This window comes from Eublepharis macularius, chromosome 9, assembly GCF_028583425.1.
Source record: "Eublepharis macularius isolate TG4126 chromosome 9, MPM_Emac_v1.0, whole genome shotgun sequence".
Taxonomy (NCBI): Eukaryota; Metazoa; Chordata; class Lepidosauria; order Squamata; family Eublepharidae; genus Eublepharis; species Eublepharis macularius.
In genome coordinates this window covers 76,706,329-76,732,623 of record NC_072798.1, presented here as the reverse complement: position 1 = coordinate 76,732,623, position 26,295 = coordinate 76,706,329, and the positions used below count along the sequence as shown (strand labels likewise).

The 26,295-nt window shown below is 39.6% G+C and overlaps 1 protein-coding gene across 3 annotated transcripts in view; it reads right to left on the bottom strand.

Annotated features, from left to right (window-relative positions):
- Positions 1-2,166: 2,166 nt before the first annotated feature.
- MDFIC (MyoD family inhibitor domain containing) overlaps positions 2,167-26,295 on the bottom strand; it is a 48,535-nt gene continuing 24,406 nt past the window's right edge. For 2 of the 3 annotated variants that reach the window (XM_054989077.1, XM_054989074.1), the window contains exons 4-5: positions 11,910-12,173; positions 2,167-3,331 (exon numbers count right to left, since the gene is read on the bottom strand). In XM_054989077.1, coding sequence (XP_054845052.1) covers positions 3,084-3,331; positions 11,910-12,173 — 512 coding nt within the window. In that variant the 3' untranslated portion in view covers positions 2,167-3,083. Of the gene's footprint in view, positions 3,332-6,997; positions 7,184-11,909; positions 12,174-26,295 lie in introns of those variants that run through there. The other variant, XM_054989078.1, reaches the window with a different exon arrangement.

Sequence of the window (26,295 nt, the reverse complement as noted above, 5' to 3'; positions counted from 1 at the left end):
AGCTATCATCAGCATACCTGCATTATTAAAAAAACCACAAAATTCAATATACTCAACATAGCCAGCAATGATTCAAAATAAAAATCTTTATTTCAAAATAGTGTTTTGTAACAACTGATCCAGTTAATAGAAAATTCAGATTGCAAGTAACACATAAAAAAATAGTAAAAAGCTTCAAATCTGTATAACTGAAGATCTCCGTCTACATTAATAATGGGATAGATTAAACCATTTGCAGATTATTATATCAACAGCATTTTTGCATTGCTTAACTATTTGTTTAGTTTTAATTACATATGGTTGCCATAAAAATGGCTCTAGAAAAGACAAAATAGAGAATTTTAAGAAAAACTATTTATGAACATGCTTTCCTGTTGAGATAAATATCACAAACAACGAATATAGCAGGATATATTTAGCCTGTCAAAACAAGTCAGAATTTTATTTTTGAAATAAAAACTGTTAATAAACTGATCGCTGTCATTTGAAAGATTTATATAATCTGACCAGAAAGAACTTAGACTGTCTTGCACTTCCAGGGTGCATATTTGAAGTTTTAATATGAACATTCACAAAACACATAAGCACTCTGTTTGCATTTGTTTTAATACTGGAATCATTTTCCAAAAAGGATACTTATTCTGATGTACAACAAACTTTGTTTAGGAAGTGCTATACAAGAAGTCATTACAAATACCAGTATTATCACTGCACTAGACAAAGACAAAAAATGTTGTTCTCCATTTTACCAGTTACACTTTTAATTTTGTTTGGCAACACTGAAAATCCATGTAAACCCAGGTAAGCTAACCAAGGAATCCCAGTTTCCCTAGAAGCTGCCACTTATTCTGCATGCTTCTATAATTTCCAAGTATCATAACTGACCCCTCCCCCATCCTTGTCACTAAGCTCAGTGTTTTAATCAATTTAACTTTTTTGTTTGTTATAAAACTTTCAGTTATTAACACATACCAAAAAAAATCCATAATTAAATCATAGTAGTATAAGATTCCAATTTTTATTGCAGATTCTGCTCTGGAGTGCAACATATGAGGTAAGACCTACTGTTGGGAATAGGAATAGTCAACAGGAGGGAAAGTTACTTCCCTCCACATTAAGATATGATGAGCCTAGGAAAAGTTCAGTAAGAATTCACAGTAGTAAACATTGGTAAGTCAGTGTTTGAAAGTTCAGGCTTAACTTTTCATTCTCTTTTTCATTCTCCCCACACCAAACATTCAGTCCAATTAAACAAAATTCCTTCCAATTGATTTTAAATTAACAAAATTTGACTAAGATCAAACAATAAAAGCTAAAAGGCAACTGAGAATTTGAGGAACGAGAAAGATCTCGACAACCAGGTAGTTTATTTAAGCTGAACAAATATTACAAGAATTACTCACAAATGTTAAGATAAATTCAGCACCATCACATTCCAACATATGAAAACTCTGAAATCAACTGATATAGTGGGCAAGATTTTTATTTCAAAGGTACAATAAATATGTTGTTGCTTCATCCACAACATTCTATTAAAGCCACACACAGTACAATATTTCTTCTAATACTGCATTAACCATTCACAAAAACTACAACATAACACTTTTAAAAATCTACTTGAATCTAATTCTTTCTTTGCTTTGGGAAGCACACCTCCTATATAGCCAAGTAACTTCCACACGAAATTTTTCATGCTGCAGTCCTGTTCAAGATCTTACGTTTATTTGGCTTGAATGGGATCACCAGCAGGCAGCTGCTAATGAACAACACATTTGGAGCGGGGGGGGGGGGGGGGGGCACAGTTATCTTCAGGCTCAGAAAGAGTGGCTTTAAAACGTGATATATATAGTACAAAAATACTGATAAGGGGCTTAATGGTATTTTTAAGATATGAATTAGATTGTGAGGCAATTCAGTGAGACTTAAATTACTGAATGTTTAGATGTGAAAAGGTGTTTCACAAGACTCCAAAATGAGTACACTGAGCTTTCACATTGCTATTAAACTATAACAAGGGTGGCCAAACTGTGGCTCAGGAGCCACATGTGGCTCTTCTAGACATATCGTGCGACTCCCGGAGGTCTCCGAGTATTGCTGTGGCCATACATTTTAGTTTAATTTAGTTCCCTCCCTTCCCTTCTTTCTTTCCATGTCTTTCCCTCTCTCCCTTTCCTTCATTCTTTCCATGTCTTTCCCTCCCTTTTCCTTTTTTCCTTTTTTCCTTCCTTCCTTCCTTACTTCCTTCCTTCCTTCCTTCCATGTCTTTCGTATTTTCAATAAAAATGTTGGGGTTGCCAAGTCTGAGACAGAAAAAACCTAGGAACTTTGGGGGTGAAGCCTAGCAAGGATGTGACAAGGGTGATGGGTTTTCCCAAGCTCCACCCCTTCTGAGGATGTCACTTCCAGCATACTGCACCAAACCCCCACCCCTTCCTGTGATGTGATTTGCAGGACACTCCCCCAAACCTGCCTCTTCATCTGAAGCCACTGCAACGCATCATGTTTTGTGACTCTCAAACATCTGATGTTTATTATACGTGGCTCTTACATTAAGCAAGTTTGGCCAACCCTGAACTATAAAGACAGATAACAATTCTACTTAAAGTATTTGTTTTAAAACAGCAATACTAGTAATTTAACATTGAGATCAGCAGTAAAGTGGAAGTCTGAAAACAGTCACTTTATTCCAACTTTGCTGTTTCCCACCTGTTCTGAGACGCTTTCTTTAACAGAAGTGATCAGCTCTTTATGTTTTTAGGAAATTCTAAATGGCTCAGACTTTCCTGACTTAATTCATGTACAGCTACAAAATGGTACTTTTGCCTGTGCAAGCAAATGGCAGAACCCTTTACATAGGCAACATCAAGGCACAGAAAAGTTCACACACGAGATCGCCACCCAATTAGTTCTTATTGGTTTGCTTTTCCACAATTCTTTTTAAAAAGTTAACAGTGCACAGAACTAGGTTGCTGTGAGAGATTCTAACAGTGTCTTTCCTATGGGTTTCTTTTTTTAAAAAAAGACCCTCTCCAGTTTTTAAACAAAATTTTTAAACAATTATAAGCATGAATTTGTGAAGTGTCTCAGGATGGGAAACAAATCCCACAACATTCCATGCAGATTTCCAAGCAGTCTGATGATTCACAACATGCGTCCATTATGCCACAGTCCATGTCACATGGGCAGTTACAGTCATCTCCCATTTCCTCCCCACAGCAGCAGCAACAGGCCTCTGATGGGCAGACACCACATGATGCTTGTCCCAAGACAAGGCTGCAGAGGGTGACGAATTCGCAGAACAAACAGGCCAAGATACAGTGAACGCAGCAATCTTGGGAAATGTCAGCGTTGAGGCAGATTGAGCAGGACAGAAAGAGAAAGTGAGATGAAGTTAAAATTAAAATTACTTTATCATCCAAAAAAACCCTTGTTTGTTAAAAGACACACAGAACAACCCCAAATAGCCATTTCTTTCCTCCCACAACATAGTTCACATTCGTATTTCTTGTCTTCTGTTAAGTGTGCTGCAAAAAGATGCCAGGGATTCTGTATGAATAGTTACAATTGTTACATAGTCCACAATTACAGCTAATTTTAACTATTTATTTTGAGTAAGCAAAGCCTAAACACGGCAGCAGGCGCATTGGCATAATGCTTCCATTACATGAGTCCTGTCTAGCCATAAAGTGCCAAAATACAAACTGTTTGATTAAATCTACTCTAGCAAGGAGGGACTAGGATGACTCCTACAGGCATAACTTTTAGACATAATTCATTCCTTTTACTATCCAAGCAGGGGGAGGGAATTATTCACATTAAAAGCAGGAGATTCTTTCCAACCATCTTTCTATCTACCATTCCCCATCAATTTACTCTCATGAGTTTTAAGTATACCATTATTATCTCGGGGGGGGGGGGTGTTAATTTTTTTTCTTCAAAACAAGGAGGGGTACAGAAAAAAGAAGGAAGGGGGATAACAGGGTCCAAGGAACGGTAAAATGTTGCACTACAAGGGTTGTTAAAACACAGCGTACACACAACACGCCTTCATCAGAGTTCATCAATGTTAAGATGAAGATTGCATCTAATATTACAGCTTCTGTGTACCTTAGTAAATAAGTACATTCTTTTTCTACCGAGTGTTCACTATTAAATCAACTAAAGATTATATCTTAATATAGTCTGATGCTTCTATACAAATCATTTCTATTTCTTTTAACTATTATACAAAAGTTTCCATAACTTATCGTATCCTAACCTTATATTCAGTCTAGAACAATATATCCATATACTACCTTATTCAGATTGCTTAAACTAAAACATTTTATGCATTTTCTCCTTTGTAAGGAAAGTAATTCCCCCATTTCTCTTCGAATTCACTCATTGGTCTTCTGTTTAAATAGCTTGTCAGTTTTGCCATCACTGCGTATTCTGCCATCTTGTCTTTCCAGATTTCCCTAGTTGGGCAATCTTCTTCCTTCCATCTAGTTGCAAATACCACCCTTGCTGCCATCAGTAAATATCTAAATAGTTCATATAGTTTTCTATCTACATTTTCTGGTAGCATTCCCAACAGCATAGTTTGTGGGTTCATGGTGAACTCAAATTTTAAAACCTTTTGCATCTCAGCATGTATTTCTTTCCAGAAGTTTTTGCTTTTGTGGCAAGTCCACCACATATGATAAAAAGAACCGTCAGCTTCTTTACATTTCCAACATGACCCCACATATTTCTTGTCCATTTTCTCTATGTCTTTTGGCGTAATGTACCATCTGAAGAACATCTTGTACCAGTTCTCCCTTAATGTTTGACTTGCCGTAAATTTTATGCCCTTTGTCCAAAGATTCTCCCACTGTTGAAATGTTATTTCTTCTCCGAAATTTGGCATCCACTTTATCATGCACACTTTAACTTGTTCTGTTTCAGTATCATATTGGAGTAAAAGTTTATATATTAGGCCCAGGATGTGTTCTTTTTTCTGCATGATTATTTTCTCAAAATCAGTAAGATTCCTTAACTGTCCTCTGAGTTCCTTCAAGGCTTCTTGCATTCTAGAAACTGCCTGAAAATATATCAGCCATTGTATTTTTCCCCCCTTCATCTTAAATTTCTTGCCATGATTTTATTTTTCCTCGAGGGTTTGTCATATCTTGGTACGTTATAAGATCATTATTTTTCCTCTGATTCTTATCACAAAAGGCATCAATTGGTGAAAATAGTGGTGATACCAACGGGCTTATTCTTCTTCTAACCGAATCCCAAATTTGAATGAGACTGTCTCTTGTAACATGACTTTCTTGGGTTTTTTTCTTGATCTTTTTGCCATGCAAAGGAGGTTGTGCAGTGCATCTGTCAGGTCCGCTGCTTCTAGTTGTATTAGTCTATCTTTGGGATTTCTTATCAAGTCTATAATCCAAACTAGACCAGCTGCTTGATAATATAATTTGATATTTGGGACTGCCAACCCTCTCTGGAAGTTTCATCTTGTAATACCTTGAATCTTACTCTTGGTTTTTTACTGTTCCAGATGAATTGATTAATTTGCCTTTGCCAATCCTTCAATGTCTTATCTTTTATGCTAACTGGTAACGTTTGAATCAAAAAATTGATTTCCGGTAACATGTTCATTTTGCCAAAATCCTTCCGGTCCAAGACAGATTTAATTTAGACCATCTTTCCAAGTCTTGTTGAATTCTCCTCCACAGTGTTTCATAATTATCTCTATCTCACATCCTGATACTTCTTGAATTTTTTCTTCCTCCTGCTTTGTTAAAAATTTAGGGATAATTTTTGTTTTTTTCTTGTTAATTTTAAATCCTGAATATTTACCGAACTTCATAAGCTGTTCCATCACATCTAGTATACCATTATTATCTCTGAAACCATTCCAAGCACTTACAGCTCCAAGCTACCACCAGATTTGGGCTAGGTTTTTATCCCCAAATTGGTTACAAAAAAGATAAGACATTGGTTGCAGTTTCTCAAATTGCTGGTAGTGGACTTAGGTACTCTGAACCCAATACCAACAATAAATGCTGCCTCATGGTACATAAATTAACAGTGACTTCCCCCCGTGTGGCCTTCCTACCACCTCAATGGCAGCTGCAGGTCCAGGAAGCCAGTGGGTAGGCACAGCGCAGAGGGCTCCCTTCCCACCAGCTCCGCAGGCCCTTAGAGGCCTGCCTGTGGAGCCAGCAGGGAGGGACAGTGTGGGGGAAGCTCCCTGGGTGGCCTTCCCACCACTTCCATGGTGACTGCGAGTCTGGGGAGCCAGAGTGGAGGCGCCACACGGCGGGCTCCCTTCCCATCACCTCTGCCGGCTGTAGGGCCTTGGGAGGGCCACGCTGGTGTGGCCTTCCCAATGCCCCGCTGCTAGAGCCCACTGTATTTATTTTTACAACAGGATCTGTTGCTAGTTAAGGTATATCTCTCTACGAACAAGGGCTGAACACCTAGAAAAGCTAAAAAATAATGAAACTTCTGAGGAAGGCGTTAAAGAACAGGATCGGTTACAGGAATGATTCTGATGGGGAAAAAACTCCACTGAGCGTATAGCAGAAAACCAACAGGATGACACATTAGACTCCTTAAGGGACATAGCTAACAAAAGCAAACTGGGCAGATCATACCAAGAGTTCCTTAAGAAAACAAGTCACATTTAAACAATATAAACAACTAGTAGCACATAGAAAATATAGGATACACTTGCTAAGGGTGGCACATGCCTGTCAAGTAGATGGTCAACTAAGTGAGGGAAAGATTAATGGCAGATGGACCCAAAAATGCTATTGGCTAATTTCTCTATTGCTGTTTCTATCCCATGAAATGAGGGAACTTGAGAAATAATATAAATATTTTTTTAGAAAACAAGGTTTTAATTCCAGAGGCTCTGCTGCAACTAGGTGTCCGGAGAGTATTTTTTTGCTTTTTAATTTTTTAATACTTACAAGCTATATGTTACATCTAATTACCTTAATGCTTTATATTGATTCAGGAAGCAAGGACTGAAAAGTGCACATTTTCTCGAAAAAGATGAAATACATGATTTTAATTAAACCAACTGGTGTAAAAATTGTTGGCAAGAAGATTTCAGGAAGAAACAACCATCACAAATTGCTGGTCATCTGCATATATGAACATATCATGACTTAAGTAGTTTCGCTCAGATCTTTCTTAGTTCATTCTAAGAGAGAAAAATACACAAACTAAACATTTACGATTCAGTACAGAATGAAAAAAGGTCATGAAAATAGAAAATGGAGAAGAGAAATACCAATCAACTAGATGAAGAGAAGAGTGACTGTGATTATTAAAGGAGGTTCTTTTATATAAATGTACCTATAAGTGACCTTCATCCAGAACTCACCAGATTTGACATGTGAAGTGAAGCTGTGGAGTACAAGTTCAGTGAAGAGGACCAAAGCCAGATTGATGGGGATTAATTAGCTTGTTGTCATGGAGATTGTACTTGAATAAATCTAATACAATTTTCTCTCTGATTTTTTTTATGTAAAAGAACAGAGAGGAACAAACAGTTGTAAGGGTTTCCCTATTCAGGGAAAAAGCTTATTTTAATAATTTTTCTACATTCTTTCAAAGCATGTTATGTGAGCCAATGATTCTGAGATAAACACAGGCATAACAGCTGTGATGTAAAGGTAGTACTAAAACAGAGACATGTTGTTGGTTCAGTCTTCTGCCTTCCACAACAATGTCCAGTTAGAAAAAAGCAAAGATGCTACTCTTTGCCTCAAATAAAAGAAGTCTGTTGATAGGGGTCATCCTTAAAGCTAACTTTTTAAAAAGCCTAAATTGATTAAAAATGTTTTATTTTACTTCTGAAAAGTGCCATTTTATGTAAAAATAGAATGTATCGGTCTAAAGATATGTTATTCCTGGCTAATTAGCAATGACTGATTACACAGAGAAATGGTACACTAATGATTCTGGCTAAGGGCACTATGTTGGTGTGCTGCCTTTTAAAGAAATCTCTTTTATGCACATTTCAATCACTCCGGTTGGACAGTTCCAAGGATTATATTCTTGCTCTACTCCATTTCAAGCTATGCTAAAACTCCCGACCCATGTTTTACCTCCATCAGTTTCAGATTGTAACAAGTAACACATAAGAACTTCACTGAAGCCATACAGAACCCAAAGGGATGCTGGAAACACAAGGCTCACACCCTTTCCAAAACAGCTTCCCCCTTCACACCTTATGGCATGCCAGTTTTAAATATAGAATTTGCAGTAAATGCCAAGTTTGTTTACAGACATAGTCTGGAAACCTGTTTGAAGTGGATCACAAGTAAAAACAATGCCATACAATCATTAAAAACAACATAAATGATCATTAAATACAAGCTGCTGAATTGCACCTGGATCGGTGTGAGAAGCATTTATCAAAAAAGAGTTTACATGATGGTATGAGGGGATGGGTGTATGATAAGCATGACTGCCTGATGGATCCTTCTGTGGGGATTAGGGCCATTATTAGGCATAATGAGACATTTCTGGAATATTAAGTGGGAACAGATTGCTAAGATTGGCTCCAAGAAGACCACACAATGGGCTTCTTCCCTATGCACATGTGGGAGCACCTACGGCTGCTGGAATTTTACTAGAACCTCTGCATTGATTGTTATATGTACTCTACAAGCCTGGGAGAGACTCAAGTTTAAAAATGCATAGATAGCCCTTTAGGGGTTCCTGGAATCCACTTGGAAGCTTTCAGCATCAATTCTAGCAAGGAGGCCAAGGGGCAGCAGGGTAGATAAGCATATTAAAATAATTTCTGTTCTATTTCGTGGTCCCCAAATTGGGATCAATTTAAACTAATAATTTTAAAACAAAGGTCAGCATCATAATACAGAAGCTCCACAATTTAACAGTAAACATCTTTTAAAACTATAGACTTACGGCCAAAATAGATGATACACCATCCCCAGAGAGACACCTCCATTTTGTTGTCAGGGTATGTCTTTTAAGAGCACTGAGAGGGGGCAAATTATAGTTAGGACCACTGTGGCTTAGGGGGAGAAAGGGTTTCTGATTCCCCTGTGCCATTTTTCCAACCCAAACAGCACCAAGGGCAGAGGTTGGGGAAGTTACATACAACCCGATGCTGTTTTGGGTCAGAAGAATAGAATGGAGGGAAGGCAGAAGCCCCTCCTCCCCACTAGTCTGTCAAACAGTCAAAACCTTTATCAAAGCAGCAGTTGAAGACCCCAGCAAGGCCCACTCAGAGACAGGAGCAGAAGTCTCAGCAGGGGTTGCAAGATTTTTATAGGAGACAAAAATATAGTCAAACAAGTAAATGATGCATTCCAGATAAAAGTCAAACCTCAGCAAAAAATACTTTAAAAATCATACTCACAAAAAGCTTCTAGAAAAGAGTATAAGGTGACTGATTAAATAAAAATCAGAACTGACTGGAGTGCCTGTTTTTTTACTCATCTTTAAATATATAATCTTTAAAAACAATTGTGTTTTGCATATCCCCGGTAAAACTGTAGAAACATGATCAAGTCACAAAAAACATGGTCATTACTAAAGTGATATTCATACTTCAGGCACCAAACATTGTTAAAAGGGAAAAAAAGAAGTAAAAAACAATTCACCAAAATGCAACCTCAGACTGCAGCTAATAAGGTCCAAACTATACGTAACATCTATCACTATGGCAACTTGCAGCAAAAGAACCACTGAGAGTTTCCCATAGGACCTCAAATTAAAATTGCTTCAGGGATTCAACTCAGATTGAGACCACAACATGGGGGGAAGGGGGCACAATCTTGTACGTGCAGCGCCCCCCCCCCCCCCCGTGGACAAACAGTACCCCCACAGGCCATTCTGCATCAGGGAAATGACACGGAGGGAAGGTAGAAGTCCCTGCTTCCTCCATGCTCTGGTCCAGACCAACTGGAACAAGTCCTGCTGCAAGCCCCAGTGGCAATCACATGGTAGATATAATGTGGAGTTTGGCCCTAAGTTCTGCTATAACAAGTTTGTCAGTTTTGAGTAAATGGAATCAACCCAATCAGGGAGATCTTGAATAGTAAAGGCAAGGCTCAAATATGACAATAGTGGAATATCCATGTGAAGTAGAGGCACTAGATTCATATGCCTAATTTGTTCTTTAACTTGGATCTAACACTTTGTCATTCATTGGTGCAGACCACCATTTAAAGACCTGGATCTGCTACCATCTAACACAGATGGTTTATAAGTAATGGACCACCAAAGGCAGTCGTAATTATACAGCATTCTAGCCCTATCCATTTCAATGTACTAAACTTCTACCTTATCTGCACACTAAATTAAACCAACTCTGATTCTTTGCTTGGAATAACTAGATCTACATGGTGTAGAGCAAGGCTGAAAGTCCAGCTTTAAATCACACCTTAGTAATCAACTCACTGAGATCTAAAAATATAAGGCAGCAAGACAGAAGCACCTGCTGGCAGGGATCCTAAGATCTATTTTAAAAGATGCATCCTGATCCATGTGCCCTAAAGCAACATTTTCCAAATTAAAACACAGTAGTGGTTGGAATGCTCCAATGCCAAAGACGCAACACTCCATACCTAGATGACAGTGCAGGAACACAGCCAGAAAAGCATGAAAAAGACATTTAAATCGCTCAAGTGACTGTTTGGAAGCAGTAAAACATTTAAAAGGGCAAATATATGAGGAAGATAAAAATTGGCAGAGGCCAAGAGCAACAGAGACGAAAGAAGGTCAAAATACTGGTAGCTAGCTGGCAAGATGTAGGAAGCTGGATACAAAAGTCAGAGGGATCAGGAGATAAGGTTCTGGAAAGCAAAGAATAGGAAGTCAAGATTTGAAGAGAGGAATTTCTTTTAAAAAAACCTGCCCCAAATAGTGGCCACATATATGGAAATGCTCTCCCTTAATTTGCAATCTCCTCATATACTGCAGTATCTTCAAAGATCCTTACTGTTAACTCCTTAGGAACTGCACTTTGCATAATGAATTTATTGCATTCATACATGATGTACTCTCCAACTCTGAACAGCAGCACTGCAGAGCACAGCATACTTCCTGTTTGGTGAAGGGCAGGTCTGAAGCCCCAGCAATATGAATCCTTAGACTGAGGTGTGGCAAACTGGTTGCTAGGTAACCAGTTGAAGATGACTACGGACTGTACAGAGAGAGTCTGTTTGCTAGACAGACTTGATTTAAACAGGATGCCGCCAAAGGAAAAACATCACATAGAAGTGACTTTGCAAAGGGTCAAATTAAAAGCAGCCAATTAAAAATAGGCTCAGGAACTCCAGAGCCATCAGAATACTTGAAGAGAATAGCAAAAACAAAAACGACCCAGGAATGAAAAACATTTACCCTGTTCATTTTCTGTACTGGGTGAAAGAAAGTAACCACATTTGTACATTTATTGACTTAAGTACAAAATAATTCATGACAGTAATTAAAGAAGAGGACTAGGTTCTGAATACCCTCTGGTCAAAATGTACAAGCGGGCAGGAAAATTTATGCCGTTGTCGGTGATGAAGTTTCATCCCAAAAAAGCTTGCCATTCCGAATGCTGGAGTATTTACCAGCCCTCCTCTAAGCTGAGGCTTTACACATAAGCCTGTACCTGCAATGTTACTGCCAAACAATTAGCAATTTACAACGACTCCACCTAAACATACCGTCAAGAACGAGGTGCAGAAATGTTTGAAAACAGGAAATCTCTCATTTCAATTTCCTTCAAATACTTAACATTTTTCTTTGAGGAAGTAACAGGTGTTTTATTGTAATGATTTCTATTTGCTTCTGGAGTATGACTCATGCTCTTCAATTATTTTTAGCTGATTGTGTAATTACTGGTGCGAATGGGTTTTGGTTATTCTGAGTTCAGTTTCCTTCTAAGAATTCAAGCTTACCTTCGGGTGAAGACGGCTTATGAGAATATGCAGAGCTTTTCTTGCTGCTTTCACTGCTGACAGACAAGCTGGACTGAATTTTTCTGTGCATTTTTTGGGAAACTGGTGCTGAGAATTTTCTATTATCTTTTGCTACGAGTTTGACTCCATTGTAAATTCCACTTCCATTACTCAGAACCGCATGGCCATTTTGTATTCTGCCAGTTTCTTCCTTGTGCTTTTCAAGTGGTGAAGTACTCGGTTGAGGCAAACGTTCAGGCTGGGCTTTAAAGAGAAAAAGGAAAGAGTTAAAAATGGTAAAGTTTAGGCACAGCTAAGTTCTTTAGTTAGTGATGGGTCTGGCATCGGAATTGATGGAGCTTTGGATCTGGGAGTGGCCTCTCACACGGCAGGCATCTTTACTGCCAGGGTTTCCAAGCCAGACAGAACTTTCTCCCTTAAAATGGGCAACCCAGCCACTCCTAGCCATGGGTATGAATCACAGGCAGTGTTGACACCAGGCTATCGTATGGGCCTCTCTCAGGCAGAACAGACACAGCTCATGCTCACGCATGCAGTATTTCTGTCTCACACTTGATGCACTTTTTACAGAGTGACTTGAGACATGATAAACACGGTTCTTGAAAGGGATCGAAAGAAAAGGTGGCAATTAACTCACACAGGGAAGGAAGGGAAGAACCTCTCCTGATGGCAAAGAAGACCTGAAGGAAAAGGGGATGCCTTGCCTCATGATTCAAAGCTTGAAATACCTCTCCATGGCCAGCCTGCACCTGCACAGTCCCAATGTGTGACCGCACAGTTAGATACGATGACAAACTAATACTTAACAAAAAAATAAAAATTTTCATACCGCAATAAACTCAACGTCCATCTAATTCCCATTAAATCTGACCCCTTGGTTCCAACTTTATCAGCCAACAGTCTCCAGCTTCAGTGTTACCCCTGACCTACAGACGAATTATCCATGGGAGCCGACCAAAGGCTGTGCGTGGAGTAGCCTCTGGAATGCCCCTGCCCAAACATATTTAGTTGGTGATAACTTTTAATATCCCTTAGGGCCAGGTAAAAACTGTATTAGGATCTTTAGTGTACTCTAGTTGCTTAATTGTGTATTCTATACCATACTGGTTTTTATACTATTGCATATGAGATTGTTTTAGACAGATTTTATTTTTGTACAAACTTTTTCCATAGATATTTTGGACGTCAATATGATTGAAAGGTAGTACATAATTACTTTATAGCCCAAATGGCTCCTGTGAATAGCCTTTACCAGTTAAGTTCACTATGTTTTTATCACATTTTTCCTCCAAAGATCTCAGGACAGCACGCATGGTTCCCCCTCCCCCATTCCATCCTCAAAACAATCCTGCTTGGTGCATTAGGCTGAGAGATAACTGAGTAGCCCAATGCTCCATACAAAGCTTAAAAGAATGAATAGGAATTTAGGTTTCCTAGTCTTAATCCAACTCTCTAGCCATTCATTATGCTACACAGACTTCATCACAAGTATCCCACTACTTGCACTCAAGCCAAAGTCCCAACTACAACTTTTAGCAGTTCTTTAGAAAATCCAGTGATGACTTTACTCAAAACAATGAAAAAGAACTTATGGGTAAACACAGAATTAGTAGACCTTACTAATATTTCAGAGATAAACCAGAGCATCAACAAGACTTTCCACGTCAGCTGAAGCCTCCCCCAAGGATAGTACAAAATTGATCCTGCACCTATGGTAGGCAGGATATTTTCATGGATTTCCCACTTCTACCAATGCTGCAAACTCCTGCAATTCCAAAATTCATCAAGTAGTGGCTACAACATACAAATAACATACATAGATTTCTCTCTTTGCATCCTATTCAGAATATAAAATTGATGGTAACACATGCAAACTGTACTAGATTTAATATACACTGGGATAGTCCGGCAGATATTATCACCATGAAGTTCTGTGCCACAACTGAGTTTGAGGTTCTAGTTCCTTAAGACCAATAGTCTGAGAATCTCCACTACTCTGCTTAAGAACACCTCAATATATTCAGTCAGACAGAATCCCCCATCTGTCTCCAATGCATTTAACCCCACAGTAACAAATATCAAAAACATTAACTAAGAGAAATAAAAAACCCCTCAAACTTAACTACATGCAAAAACATTACAGGGTAGATTTGGGGAGGCAGAGGAGATTTCCCATTTGCTCTATAGTTAGGTAACATATATACCGTTGATACAGGTCAGCATGAATGTGTCCCAATTCTACATAAAACACAGTAAGCCTGTCAGTAAGAGAAAATATCACCTTTCTGCTACTTCTCACGGATAAGCCAGTCAGCTTAGGTTTCATACTTGGTTTAAGAGAATGACCCAATCGAGGCAATAGCAAAGACAAATGGCAACAAAATGGATGAATAAGAAATATATACTCAAGTGGAATGTTGAAGGCAACATCACTTTCCCATGACTACTCAAAGGGCCCCAGCTTGTTAAAGAAACACCACAATCTACACAGTCACATAAGTATAAATTACTTTCAATAATCTCCAGTGATCACAAATATACTACCATCCTCCTCCCAGAAAGGGAAATCCAAAAAAGTTTCACTTGAAACTCCAAATATGACAGTGCTCTATTTACATATGAGTAGAGACAATTCAACAGTTGACAGAGAACACAACACAACATTCTCCATTCCTATATAAAGGATTTTGGCTTCATTGCTCTGTTTTCATCTTGCACTGGTACGGATAAAGAGGCAAGCATTTCAGGAATGTCAAAGGATATTGTTCAATTCACAGTTATAAAATATGAGATTTCATCAGCATCTCGTTGGAAAGAACTGTTATCATTTGTCAATAAATAAGCAGAGAGAACATAGGAAGAATTCTGTAAATCTAAATGACAATGTTCCTGGAATTGGCACTTTGGAGATAGCAAAAGAGAGCTGGTTTGGCGTAGTGGTTAAGAGTGCGGGACTCTAATCTGGAGAACCAGGTTTGATTCCCCACTCCTCCACTCGAAGCCAGCTGGGTGACCTTGGGTCAGTCACAGCTTCTAGGATCTCTCTCAGCCCCACCCACCTCACAGGGTGTTTGTTGTGGGGATAATAATGACAGTTTGTAAACCGCTCTGAGTGGGTGTTAAGTTGTCCTGAAGGGCGGCATATAAATCAAATATTATTATTATTAAAATGGGAAATGGTTGTTTGCAGCTGTTTACATTTCAATATTATAATCATGGCACATGAACAAATTTTATGCCTTAAATATCATGTCTAATCTATCAATTAACGGCCAATGTCTTGAAGAAACTGAGCAAACCATAGTTATTTGTTTTAGTTTCATTTATTTACTAAGATCGAAGATAAATTCTGTTCCCCAAGTACACTTATTTCACTCTTTTAACATTAACATACAACTTTTTAGCAGACTGGCTTTAGAGTATTCACACATGATATGTAGGTCAAATCAAAAGTGAATACAACCCCCAAATGTATTAGTTATACCAATTTAAATTTATTTTAACTTTATTGATAATTTTTCACTAGGGAGACTTGAATCTTATGGTTAAAACACACTTGAAACCAATTAGGAACCATACGACTGCATCCTAGTACAAAGAAATTTGTAAAAAATGACAGTTTTAGGATTAAGCCACAACCATTTAGTTTAAAACAGAAATGTTTTTACCTTATTTTTAAAGGTTGTATGTGTCTTTATTTTTAAAAAGAAAAAAGGAGGAAGTAATATGGGAAACGACACAATGCTTTCTTAAAACACAGTGATACCCAGGGACTCTCACTCTCCCTTTAATGATCCACTGCTCTCATTCAGCTGTCTTTCTTTTCTTTTTTTTTCAAATCTTTACATATGTGACAGCTCTCAAAAGTAGACCATAGACCATCTGGCATTTTCAGAGGTGTAACTTGTGCAAATTCAGCTCTACTGGGAACACAATGCTATCTTCTGCCTGTGTTATAAAAGATACAATAGAATGTAGAACTTTATGAGTTGTTTTGAATTATTCATTTCTTGCCTGTATATTCAAAATTTTTTACAAACTCTGCATTTTGTACTACATAATCACAAGCGTTAAAGGTACAAAGAAACTTTTTGACACCTCTTTTCTACAGAAAGATGGCATTTTGTTTGATATGTGAACATTCAGTGTCTTATATCATTCCAAACAGGCCATGTGCTACTACAAAAGATCCCATTTTACAATATGTATGAGCAAAATTTTATTCTTGTTATTCAGTAATTAATGTAATACACATCAATATTTCAAATGCTATATTTATGAATATTCCACATCTTAAATCTAGGATGGTTTTAGTAGAAATTATATGTATTTTAAAATAAACCTAAACACAGAAATGCTACCATGTTAAAAAATTGACAATGGATAATTTCTTTAAAAATTCTCTGTTCTCATTGTTAAAATGTCCTCAGTGTACAGAAGTAGGAAAATACAGTGGATTTAAGTAAATGTTTTATACAGTGTTAATACTAGTGAATTTTTACCAGAATGAATCACTTTTGATAGAAAACTAGCAGATAATGTAGCCAGTAATAACTATACATGAATCTGCTGCCTGTGGAAAAGCAATAAAAAGGCAATATATTGCTACAGCATATAATCTATTAGCATGTTTCATTGCAGCACTGTCATTGGTCTCTTCATAAAGCACACCTCAATGTAATAACTTTTGTGTTACTTAACCAACTTTACACAGTAATTTAATTGTGAGGTTAGGAGATAGCATAAAATACTTCAGTATTTTAACATGTATTTATTACTAGGATTTTGAAGACTTGAAACTAAGTGATTATGTGTATCTCCCATTCAGATTTCAAACTCACTGACATTTCCAGATAGCAAAAAAGGCTTTCTTTTATATATGTTGTAGAAGCAGATATGCATGTATGCAGACTAACTTTCATTTCTTATACATGTAATTTTTAAAAAATGAACTGCAAAATGAACTACAACATTCAATTTAAATACCGCCCTTCAGGACAACTTAATGCCCACTCAGAGTGGTTTACAAAGTATGTCATTATTATCCCCACAACAAGACACCCTGTGAGGGGGGTGGGGCTGAGAGAGCTCCAGAAAGTTGTGACTGATCCAAGGTCACCCAGCTAGCTTCAAGTGGAGGAGTGGGGAATCAAACCCTGCTCTCCAGATTAGAGTCCCATGCTCTTAACCACTACACCAAAGCAAGTGAGAAGCAGGTTTGCCACTGCCTTTCTCTATAGAGTCTTCCTTGATGGTCTCCCATTCAAGTACTTACCCTCCTTAGTTTCCGAGATCTGATGAGATTGGGCTAAACCATGTTACTTTCACTCACGGTTAACTACACAATTTACTATATATACAAACAAGAGTTTATCAACTCCTGTATAGTCAAGGCAAGATTATTCAGCATATATATAGTGTTTGAGTATTGAAAGCACTTCAATTACACTTTCTCAGTAATCAATCCAAGTGCTACATGATACATTAATATTATTAGTGTTACACTGCAGAAGGAGGGAGGTGGGGCAGCTCAGCCTGAGAGATAAGTAGTTTACCTAACACTACCTATTATATTATAAGTGAGAGAAAATTAGAACTATATACTTCCAGGCTTAGAACCCTAGACACTCTGATAACGAGCTATCAGCACCCTACAACATTCTATCTGTTGACTACCTGTTTGAGTTCTCAATAAGGGAAAACTGTAGCTCTGTACATACAACCTCTATGTGAGCAGAAAGAGAAAGAAGGCACGGGCGTGCTAGACCTGCCTCTATGTAATCACTGGTTTGTGAGTACAGCACATATGCAGAAGAGAACAGTCCACATACACACTCCATCCCCATGATCAGCAACATTTGGAAAGCACCATCCATAATCACAAGCCAGCAATTGTGTGGAGGCAGGGACAGTTCACTTGTGCCTGCTGTGTATAGAAGGGTCTCATATGGTGGCTCCCAATTTGTTTCCAGGCCCAATTCAAGGCACTGGTATTAGCCTTTAAAGCCCTATATGGCTTGGGACCAGCATTACCTTAAAGACCACCTACTCCCATATGAAACTGCCTGTCCACTCTGGTCATCTTCGGAGACCTTGCTTCAGGTGCCCCACCTTTTGAAGCGACATGGGTGGCAACCTGGGAGAGGCAAACAATGCTGGAGAAACAATGGTAGTAGGCAGAAAAAAGGAAGAACCAGGTGCAAGGTGAAAGGATTTATTGAAGATATTTTTTAGATCCCTACGCATTTCACTTTAGGCTTCATCAGGGGATCTTCTGTGGAGTATTTCAAGTTTCACCTTTAGCAATGTTCAAAATCATCTTCTTTTCTTTCAACCTGGGAAAGGGTCATCTCAGTTGTGACGCTGAAGCATTGGAACTCCCACTCCAGGGAGATTCGCCTGTCTCCCTATTATTGTTTTCCATCAGCAGGTGAATTTTTTTTTCTTGTTTGGAGTACCCCCAGTAAACTCTTATTGGCCCTCCTCTCTGATGGTGTGTGTATTTTTATATCTATATGTTTTCATTGAATTTATATGAATTAATTGAATTCCATGAATTTATATATTCATTTAATGTTTAAAATGTTTTAGTATCTGCTTGCTGCCTTGGGGAACCTATTTGGGAGGAAAGATGGTGTATAAATGCTTTAAATAAATAAAAATAAAAAATATTTGTGTTTTAGGAGATATTTACACAACACTTCATGGTATAACATTTTAAAAAATTGAAACCAAAACATCTGTAAAATGGGAGACAACAAAACTCTATTTTATTAATTCTCCTGGACTGCTTGATACCATCAATCAGGTATCTGGACTGCTGTGAAAGAGAGGCTCTGCCACAAGTAAACAATGAGAGCTTGTGGAATACTGGGGTTGGGAGCAGTCGAAAACATCTCAGATTCTTTAAGCAGTTAAAGGGGAGAGAGGAGACAGTCTGAAGAGAGAATCAGTTGAGCTTATGAAGGGAGCAGCCTGAATGGAGTTGACTTCTGAGAACTGATACTTTGTGATTATTTACTGCTGGAATGAACTAGGAAGTTGTAAATAAAGTTTAACTCCTTGTTTCTGAGTACACCCTGGTGACTAGATGTCCAGTGTCTCAGAGAAAATAAAACACAAACACACACCAACCTTTCTGGTGACAAAATGGTGGCAGTGCATAAGGCAAAGAAATACCATGTTTCCTAACTCCAACAGCCCTGGGCATTCAGCTAGGTGAGGGGTAGTGCATTGAGGGAACTGGCTGCCTGTTTGGTGAAGTCCATGGGAAAAAGAGAGAAGGGGACCTTTTGGATTTGAATCAGGACATTCTGCCTGATAATTAAGAACTAAACAGGTGGCATATTATGACTGTCCTGAACTGCCTGTGAAGCCCCAAACCTGAAAATGTAAGTTTAAAGTGGGTGGCACCGGGACTCAGGGTCATAAAAAGTGGGATACTAACCTCAGTCTGGGTGTTCTCGAGGTAACAAGGTCTCAAAGTAAGGCAGAGAAGATCAGTAATTGTGGGGGGCAGACATAGACACCCCCCCAGAAGAATAAGTGAATTTAATTAACAGGAATGTAACACTAAACAAAGCACCCAACATGATAAAACAGAAGACTCCCGCCAAAGAACATACAGCAAAATAGACACTAACTATAATAAGAAAAAGCCAAACCGAAGTGCCCCCCCCACACACACAAATGCTAAACCAAAGCACCCACACACACAGCAACCCCCCAGCGTTTAAAAACCAAACTAAAAATGCCCTTCTCCCCCAACCCTATCCCTCCCAAACACTAGGCCATCCCTCTCCCACCAAAGACAAAAAAACCAGTGAGTCTATGACTCTCAAACTGGGCAGATACAAAGTCCTTTAGGTGCAGCTGCAGAAGTCCTCCAGGTGCAGCAGCAGTCTAGGTTGTAGCAAGCAAGAAACCACTGGGCAGCAGGAATCCACTGTATTAGCAGGGCAAAGTCAGATGAGAGAAAGCCAACAGCCAGCAGCAGGCAGACAGTGTCTCAAATTTCCAAAGCCAGATCAATAAACACACAACTCTCTTTCTAAAAAAGGCACTCTCCTTCTAAAGAATCCCATTGGCCAGAGAAAGAAAGCTCCTGCAAGGATTGGGCACTCATTCCCTCTTCCTCCTCCCTTCTGCTTCTGCCTCACTCCCCTTACCTTCTCCCCCTCCCATCTAGAAAAAAATGGTGGCAAACAGTGTTTCTTTGTTGTTTCTTAGCAAAGGGATAGCCCAGCCAAAGTTCACTGAATTAAACTAAATTAATCTGGCAAACTTCAGGTCGGGACTCGGGAATACCAAATCTGATTCAATATTCTTTTTGCTTGGTGATCCTGAATTTCACAAAATCAGGTGGAATTCAGTATTTTAAACTGATTACAAAACCCAAATTGTACATCCCTAGTATTTGCTATGCCATCTGTGCCTTTCAGACTGGCAGTGTCGTGACCCAGCCCCGGATCTTGCCACCTGCCAGCGAGTCCTCGTCGGAGGAAGACTGTGTTAGGCAGGCAAATCCAGCCCCAGAATTGGTGGAATCAGCAGCGGGAGATGAAAAGGCACCAGCGGAGCCGGCCATGCAGCAGCCAGTGGTATAACCCATGCCTCCCAGGCAAGATGCCGGGGCCGAGGGAGTGAGCAAAGCACAAACAACCCCGGCCGCTAGTCAAGGGGAGCCATCAGAGCCAGCAGCCCAGAGAAAGGGCTGGGCAAAGGAGGCGGTTTGGCAACGGCGCTGCAGCGCCCGACTACATGCACAGAGGCGACTGGAGCTGATTCAGGATGACGAGGTAGGGAAATCAATGGACAAGGAAACACCTGGCCCGTCCGCCTCTTAAACAAGGCTGAGTATAAGAACAGACGCTGAACTCAGAGCAGTGCGGAAACAACTTCAGCCTCATGCCTGAAAAACTTCGTTCCCCCCTTGGACTGATTCCCGGACCTCAACCTCAGCTTGCTTTAGACCCTGCACCTGCCTGACCCTTGCTTAGACTGCCTTGACTGGATTTGACCTGGACTGTTGACTTTGGAATTTGCCTGAATGGACATTGTAATAAGTAGCCCTCACCTAGGTGAGCAACCTTGCCCAGCCTCAGCCTGCACCCCGAGCAGTGTGCCGGAGCAGACAGGCACGCGCTGTTGTTTCCCGCCCGCTGAATAAGGAATGGACCAGCACTACTGCTCTTGAGTCAGCAGTCACTTCTGCCTCAGTAGCCCTCAAGATCATACTACCCATTAGCGCAATGAGATAGTACTAGATGGTCTCTCTTTTACTTTATTTCCATTTTATCATTTAAAACTTAAATCAGAAACCAACATTTTCCACTAAGGAACAACTGTAGAGGAATTCATATGAAATACTATGCCATGCTGGATTTCACACATCTATTCTTATGTGGTAGAATTTTTTTTAAAAAAACGTATGCTTTAATGGGAAGCCATCTCCTTCTTACCTGTACAGTACTGTTTGACTCCTTGAGCTCTTGTAATGTAAGGTCTCTATTGTATGAAATATATTCTTTGTATGAAAATAGCCTGTCAAACCTACATTATCCAACTACTAGCTTGGGGGTGGAGCTGCACTATTTAAATTTACTACTACTGTTGCCAGTTTTCTAAAAGTTAAATGGTATGAATTCATCTTGAAAAGTGTGATCCATTTTGGTGGATGACAACATTCCCTACTTCTTTCAAAATATCTGTATATTTCATGAATATATAATGTCAGTAACAATGTAAATTTTTTTAAAACCCTCTGACTAGCCGTCATTCAAATCTTCAGACTACATCAGTAAGTACTGCTGAACAGCCATATGGAATATTAACATTCACATTACAAAGATATACCTCTGAGTCAACATGTAAAGGGGCTTTTGTCAGCAATTATTTTTGAATATTTCTTAGGAAATAAATAGCATATACTGCACCTTTTGCATCGCAGAAAACATACATTAACTAAATAAGAAAGGTACAATCTATCCTTTTAAAATCAATTTTTCTTACTGAATTTTTTTATACCATGCTGACTTTACAAGGAAAGCAAATTACTAACCAAGAGCATCCATTATTTCTTTGGAAGTGACGTTTTACAAGAAATCCATTATTAAGAAACAGGGTTGCCTTTGCAAAGAAATATTCCAGCAAAACTGCAGGTAGAAGTTTTTTTAAGATGGCTCATACTGAGAATGGTTTGCTCAGACAAGTCTGAACACAGTTTTAGAAGACAACAGAACATTCTGTAGAACATAGAAGGCATGTATTTTATATCATCACTAAATACGAAGGAGGGAGAAATTATCAAAGAAATAAGTGTGGGGTGAATCTGTATCTGTACTGTAGCTACATCATTAAATATTTCCCCAAAGCATCAACTTACATGGATTTATACTGCAGTCTTTAAATTGAAAAAATTCGAGTCATCCATGGCAGAACTACAGGTAGGACCAAATAAATATTATATTAAAAACAGACAAACTTAAATGTTTTCTTTGTACAAATCAGAATTCAAGTATTCGTTCAAGACTGAAATTTGAAAATTCTTTCAGTTCTAGTTATAGGAAATTAAAGAAATCTTTATTAAAGCACATATAAAGGGTGCTTGGTACAATAATGCTCCAACATTCCTTGAGTTCCATAGAGAGCGGCAAAGCAAGAAATTATTGCCAGATTAAACAACAGATTTCTGGTGTGTTTTAATTTTTTTTAAAAAAGAAAAACCATACTGCAAGTGAGCAGATGCACTACAGGAAAAGGCAGATACACTACAGGAACAGGGCAATGGCTATCACATCAAAATTCTTCACAGCCTTGGTCCATCATATGTATGGGACCGTCTCTTTCCCTATGTTCCACCACAACAGTTTTGCTCATCTGAACAGGCTTTTTGCATGTGCCACTTTGCACAGGGGCAAAATCAACAATTGCCCATATACGTGCGTTCTCTGTAGCGGCCCCTACCTTATGGAATGGTCTACCTTAAGAAGTCAAGAAAGCTCCGACTCTCCTGGCTTTCCGCAAACTAAGCAAAACAGGAAGGCTCTACCACAAAGAAGTGGGATTATAGACTTTACTAATATGTACCGTCTATTTCTCGAAGTATGATCTTACTGGATAGTTTCTATGTTGTTTAATATGCCAGGCTTAGAATTGCTTACGCGCTGTTTCAGCATTTCTTCAACTCTATATTCTGCTGGTTTTAAATCTTTGTAAATATGCATTCATATACCCTATTACATTGTTTATTGAAATGTCTTTGAAACTGACTATACTGACTCACACTGCGTAATCCGCCTTGAGTCTCAATGAGAAAGGTAAACAGATTAACATATAAAATAAGGATATTTACTTGTTTTCTCCATGTTCACTAGCCAAAAGATAAACAAATTGTGGTTCAAAGGCTAAAATGAAAGATTATGCCTGCCTGAAAACGGACCACTGGATACTCACCGTGAAGGGTCCTTCTCCTCTAAGGAATGGAGGACATCTTGATAGGCGATTCCCACCCTCTGTTCAGGGAGGCAGGAACAAATCTTCATATTTCCTGTCTTCCTGTTGGATATCACCCTGTTTCTCAGTTCTGGCAACTCCCCAAGCAGACAACATTCCATAAACTATAACACATAATGCTCTAATACGTGATAACAAGAGCATGATAAGTGATATCAAGACAAGAATAACAACAGGACAGGAAGTGAATCTAAGAATATGGCAGAAGGTGGAAAGGAGGTGATGTCTTTGGGAGGGACAAGATGTCTTCCGTTCCTCAGAGGAGAAGGACCCACCCTCATAGGGAGAGGAGTAGAGAATAAAGGTTGAAATGGATGACCAGGTGGCTGCCCTGCAGACTTCTTCGACTGTGGCGTGTCTGGTGAAGGCTGCATTAGTTGCGGAGCTCCGAATTGAATGGGCTGTAATCCCAGTTGGTATGTTTAGCTTCTGAGCTTTGCCTGCCTCTATAAATACATGCCTTGAGTGTATTACTGATGGCTGGTTTCGACATCTTCAATCCCTTGCTCGGTGCAGAGATGGAAATAAACAAGGAGTTGGTTTTCCTGATATGTTCAGTTCTGCATATAAACATCTTTAGTGCACATCTTACATCCAAAGTGTGCCGCATCCTTTCCTTAGGGTAGGAGGGATTTGGACAGAAGGATGGCAAATAGATTTCCTGAGAACTGTGGAACAGGCAGTTCACTTTTGGAATGAATGTTGGATCCGTCCTCAGGATCACTTTATCCTTATGAAACTCACACAACTCAGGGCTGACCGAGAGGACCCCAATTTCAGAAATCCTTCTTGCTGATGTGACTGCAGTCAAGAATAAGGCCTTCATCCTCAGCCATTTGAGCGGAACCTCTCTGACAGGTTCAAAGGGAGCCCTGGTTAGGGCAGATAGAACCATGTGTCGTTTCCAGGTTGGGAACCTGTGCGAATGTGGTGGGCCCTTTAGGGTTGCGCCCTTAAGAAACCAATGAATGTGTGGGTGTCTGGATATATTTACTCCCTGGAAACATAGTAGCACTGTTGCCAGAGCTGCAACCTATAGTCTCAGAGTTGCAGATTTGAGACGTCTTGCATGACCATCTTGCAGAAATGATAAGATGGACCCAATCTTGGGGTTCAGAACATTAACTCCCTTTTTTCTACATCATCTAGAGAAAGCTTTCCATGTCATATTGTATAATCTTGTGGTGGACTGTCTCCTGGAGGCTAACAGTGTGTTGGTCACTTCCTCCGAGTATCCCAATCTTAAGAAGCATTCCTGCTCAATCTCCAGGCGGTTAAATGTAGCCACTCTGGGTGTGGGTGCCAGACTGAGCCTTGCTGAAGGATGTCTGGAGATATTGGTAGTGATAGTGGTGGATGTGTTGCTAGTTGTTGCAGGACAGAGAACCACAGTTGCCGGGGCCAGTAAGGAGCAACTACTATTATATCTGCTTTTTGTTCTTTGATCTTCCTGATTAATTTGGAAAGAACCAGTAAGGGGGCGTAGGCGAATAGGAGATTGTCTGGCCCTTGTGTTGTCAGCGTGTCAGTCACTTCGGCCTCTGGATAATGGAATCTGGTGAAGAATCTGTTCGCTTGGTGGTAGGTCAAGGATGCGAACAGATCAACCTGGGGAAGTTCTAGGTGAGACGTGATGAATCGGAACAGATCTTTCTTCAGAGACCATTCGCCTTCCTGGATGGCTTGTCTGCTCAGCCAATCTGCCTGTGTGTTTAATGATCCCTTGATGTGCTCCGCTGTGATGGATGCCAGGTTCAACTGCCCACACTAGGATCTTGGATGCCTCCTTGTGCAGGGCTGTAGATCTGGATCCCCCTTGTTTGTTGAGGTATGATTTTGCTGGCACATTGTCTGTTCTGATTAAGACGTGATGTGATATCTGTGGGCTAAAGTATAGTAGGGCCAGATGTATTGCCCTTAGTTCCAGAAGACTGATAGGTAGCAACCTCTCTCTGTTGGACCATCGACCCTGCACTGGGGAGTCTTCCAATATTGCTCCCCATCCAGACAGGCTGGCGTTCATGAAAATCTGCTTTAGGCTCAAACTGAGGTATTGCTTCCCTTGGAGGAGATTGGAGATTTTGGTCCACCATATGAGGCTGGACTTTACCTTTGGAGGAACCTACCTGAATGAGGTCTACCTTGTTCATAATTTTCAACTGGAAGGGTCTCGTTGCTGAAGAGGTCTGGTATGGAGCTGACCCCACTGAATGGTGTCGATACTTGAGATTAAGAGTCCCATCAGTTTGGCAAGGATCATCAAGGAAGAGAACCTGGCTTTGAGGACAGAAAGAGACATTTCTTTTATCTTTTTTGCTCTTGTTTCCAATAGGAGGGTGCAATTGCTTGTTGTGTTTATCAGGACCCCCAGGTGTTCCAATTTTTGACTGGGGTGAAGAGAACTTTTCTGAAGGTTGAGTAGAAAGCCAAACTTCTGTAGGCATTGTATAGCTTTTCCTGTATCTATCCGTGCTTTGGGCATGGAGTTTGATCTGATTAGCAGGTCGTCCAGATATGGATGTGAATTACTTGTTTTCTTAATTGTACAATCGGGTGAATCAGAATCTTGGTGAAGACCCTGGGTGCTGTGGAGAAGCTGAATGGAAGGGCTCTGAACTGCAGGTGTAGGTCTCCGAAACAGAAGCGGAGAAACCTTCTGTGTCCGAGGAAGATTGGGATGTGTAGATAAGCTTCCTGCAGGTCCAGGGAGGTGAGAAACTCTCCCAGTGCTAGGGATTCTGTGATTGATCTCAGTGACTTCATTCTGAAGTATCTCAGCCTGATAAAATTGTAGACGAACTTCAGACCCAGAATCGGTCTCCAGTCTCCATTCCTTTTTGGTACTGTGAAA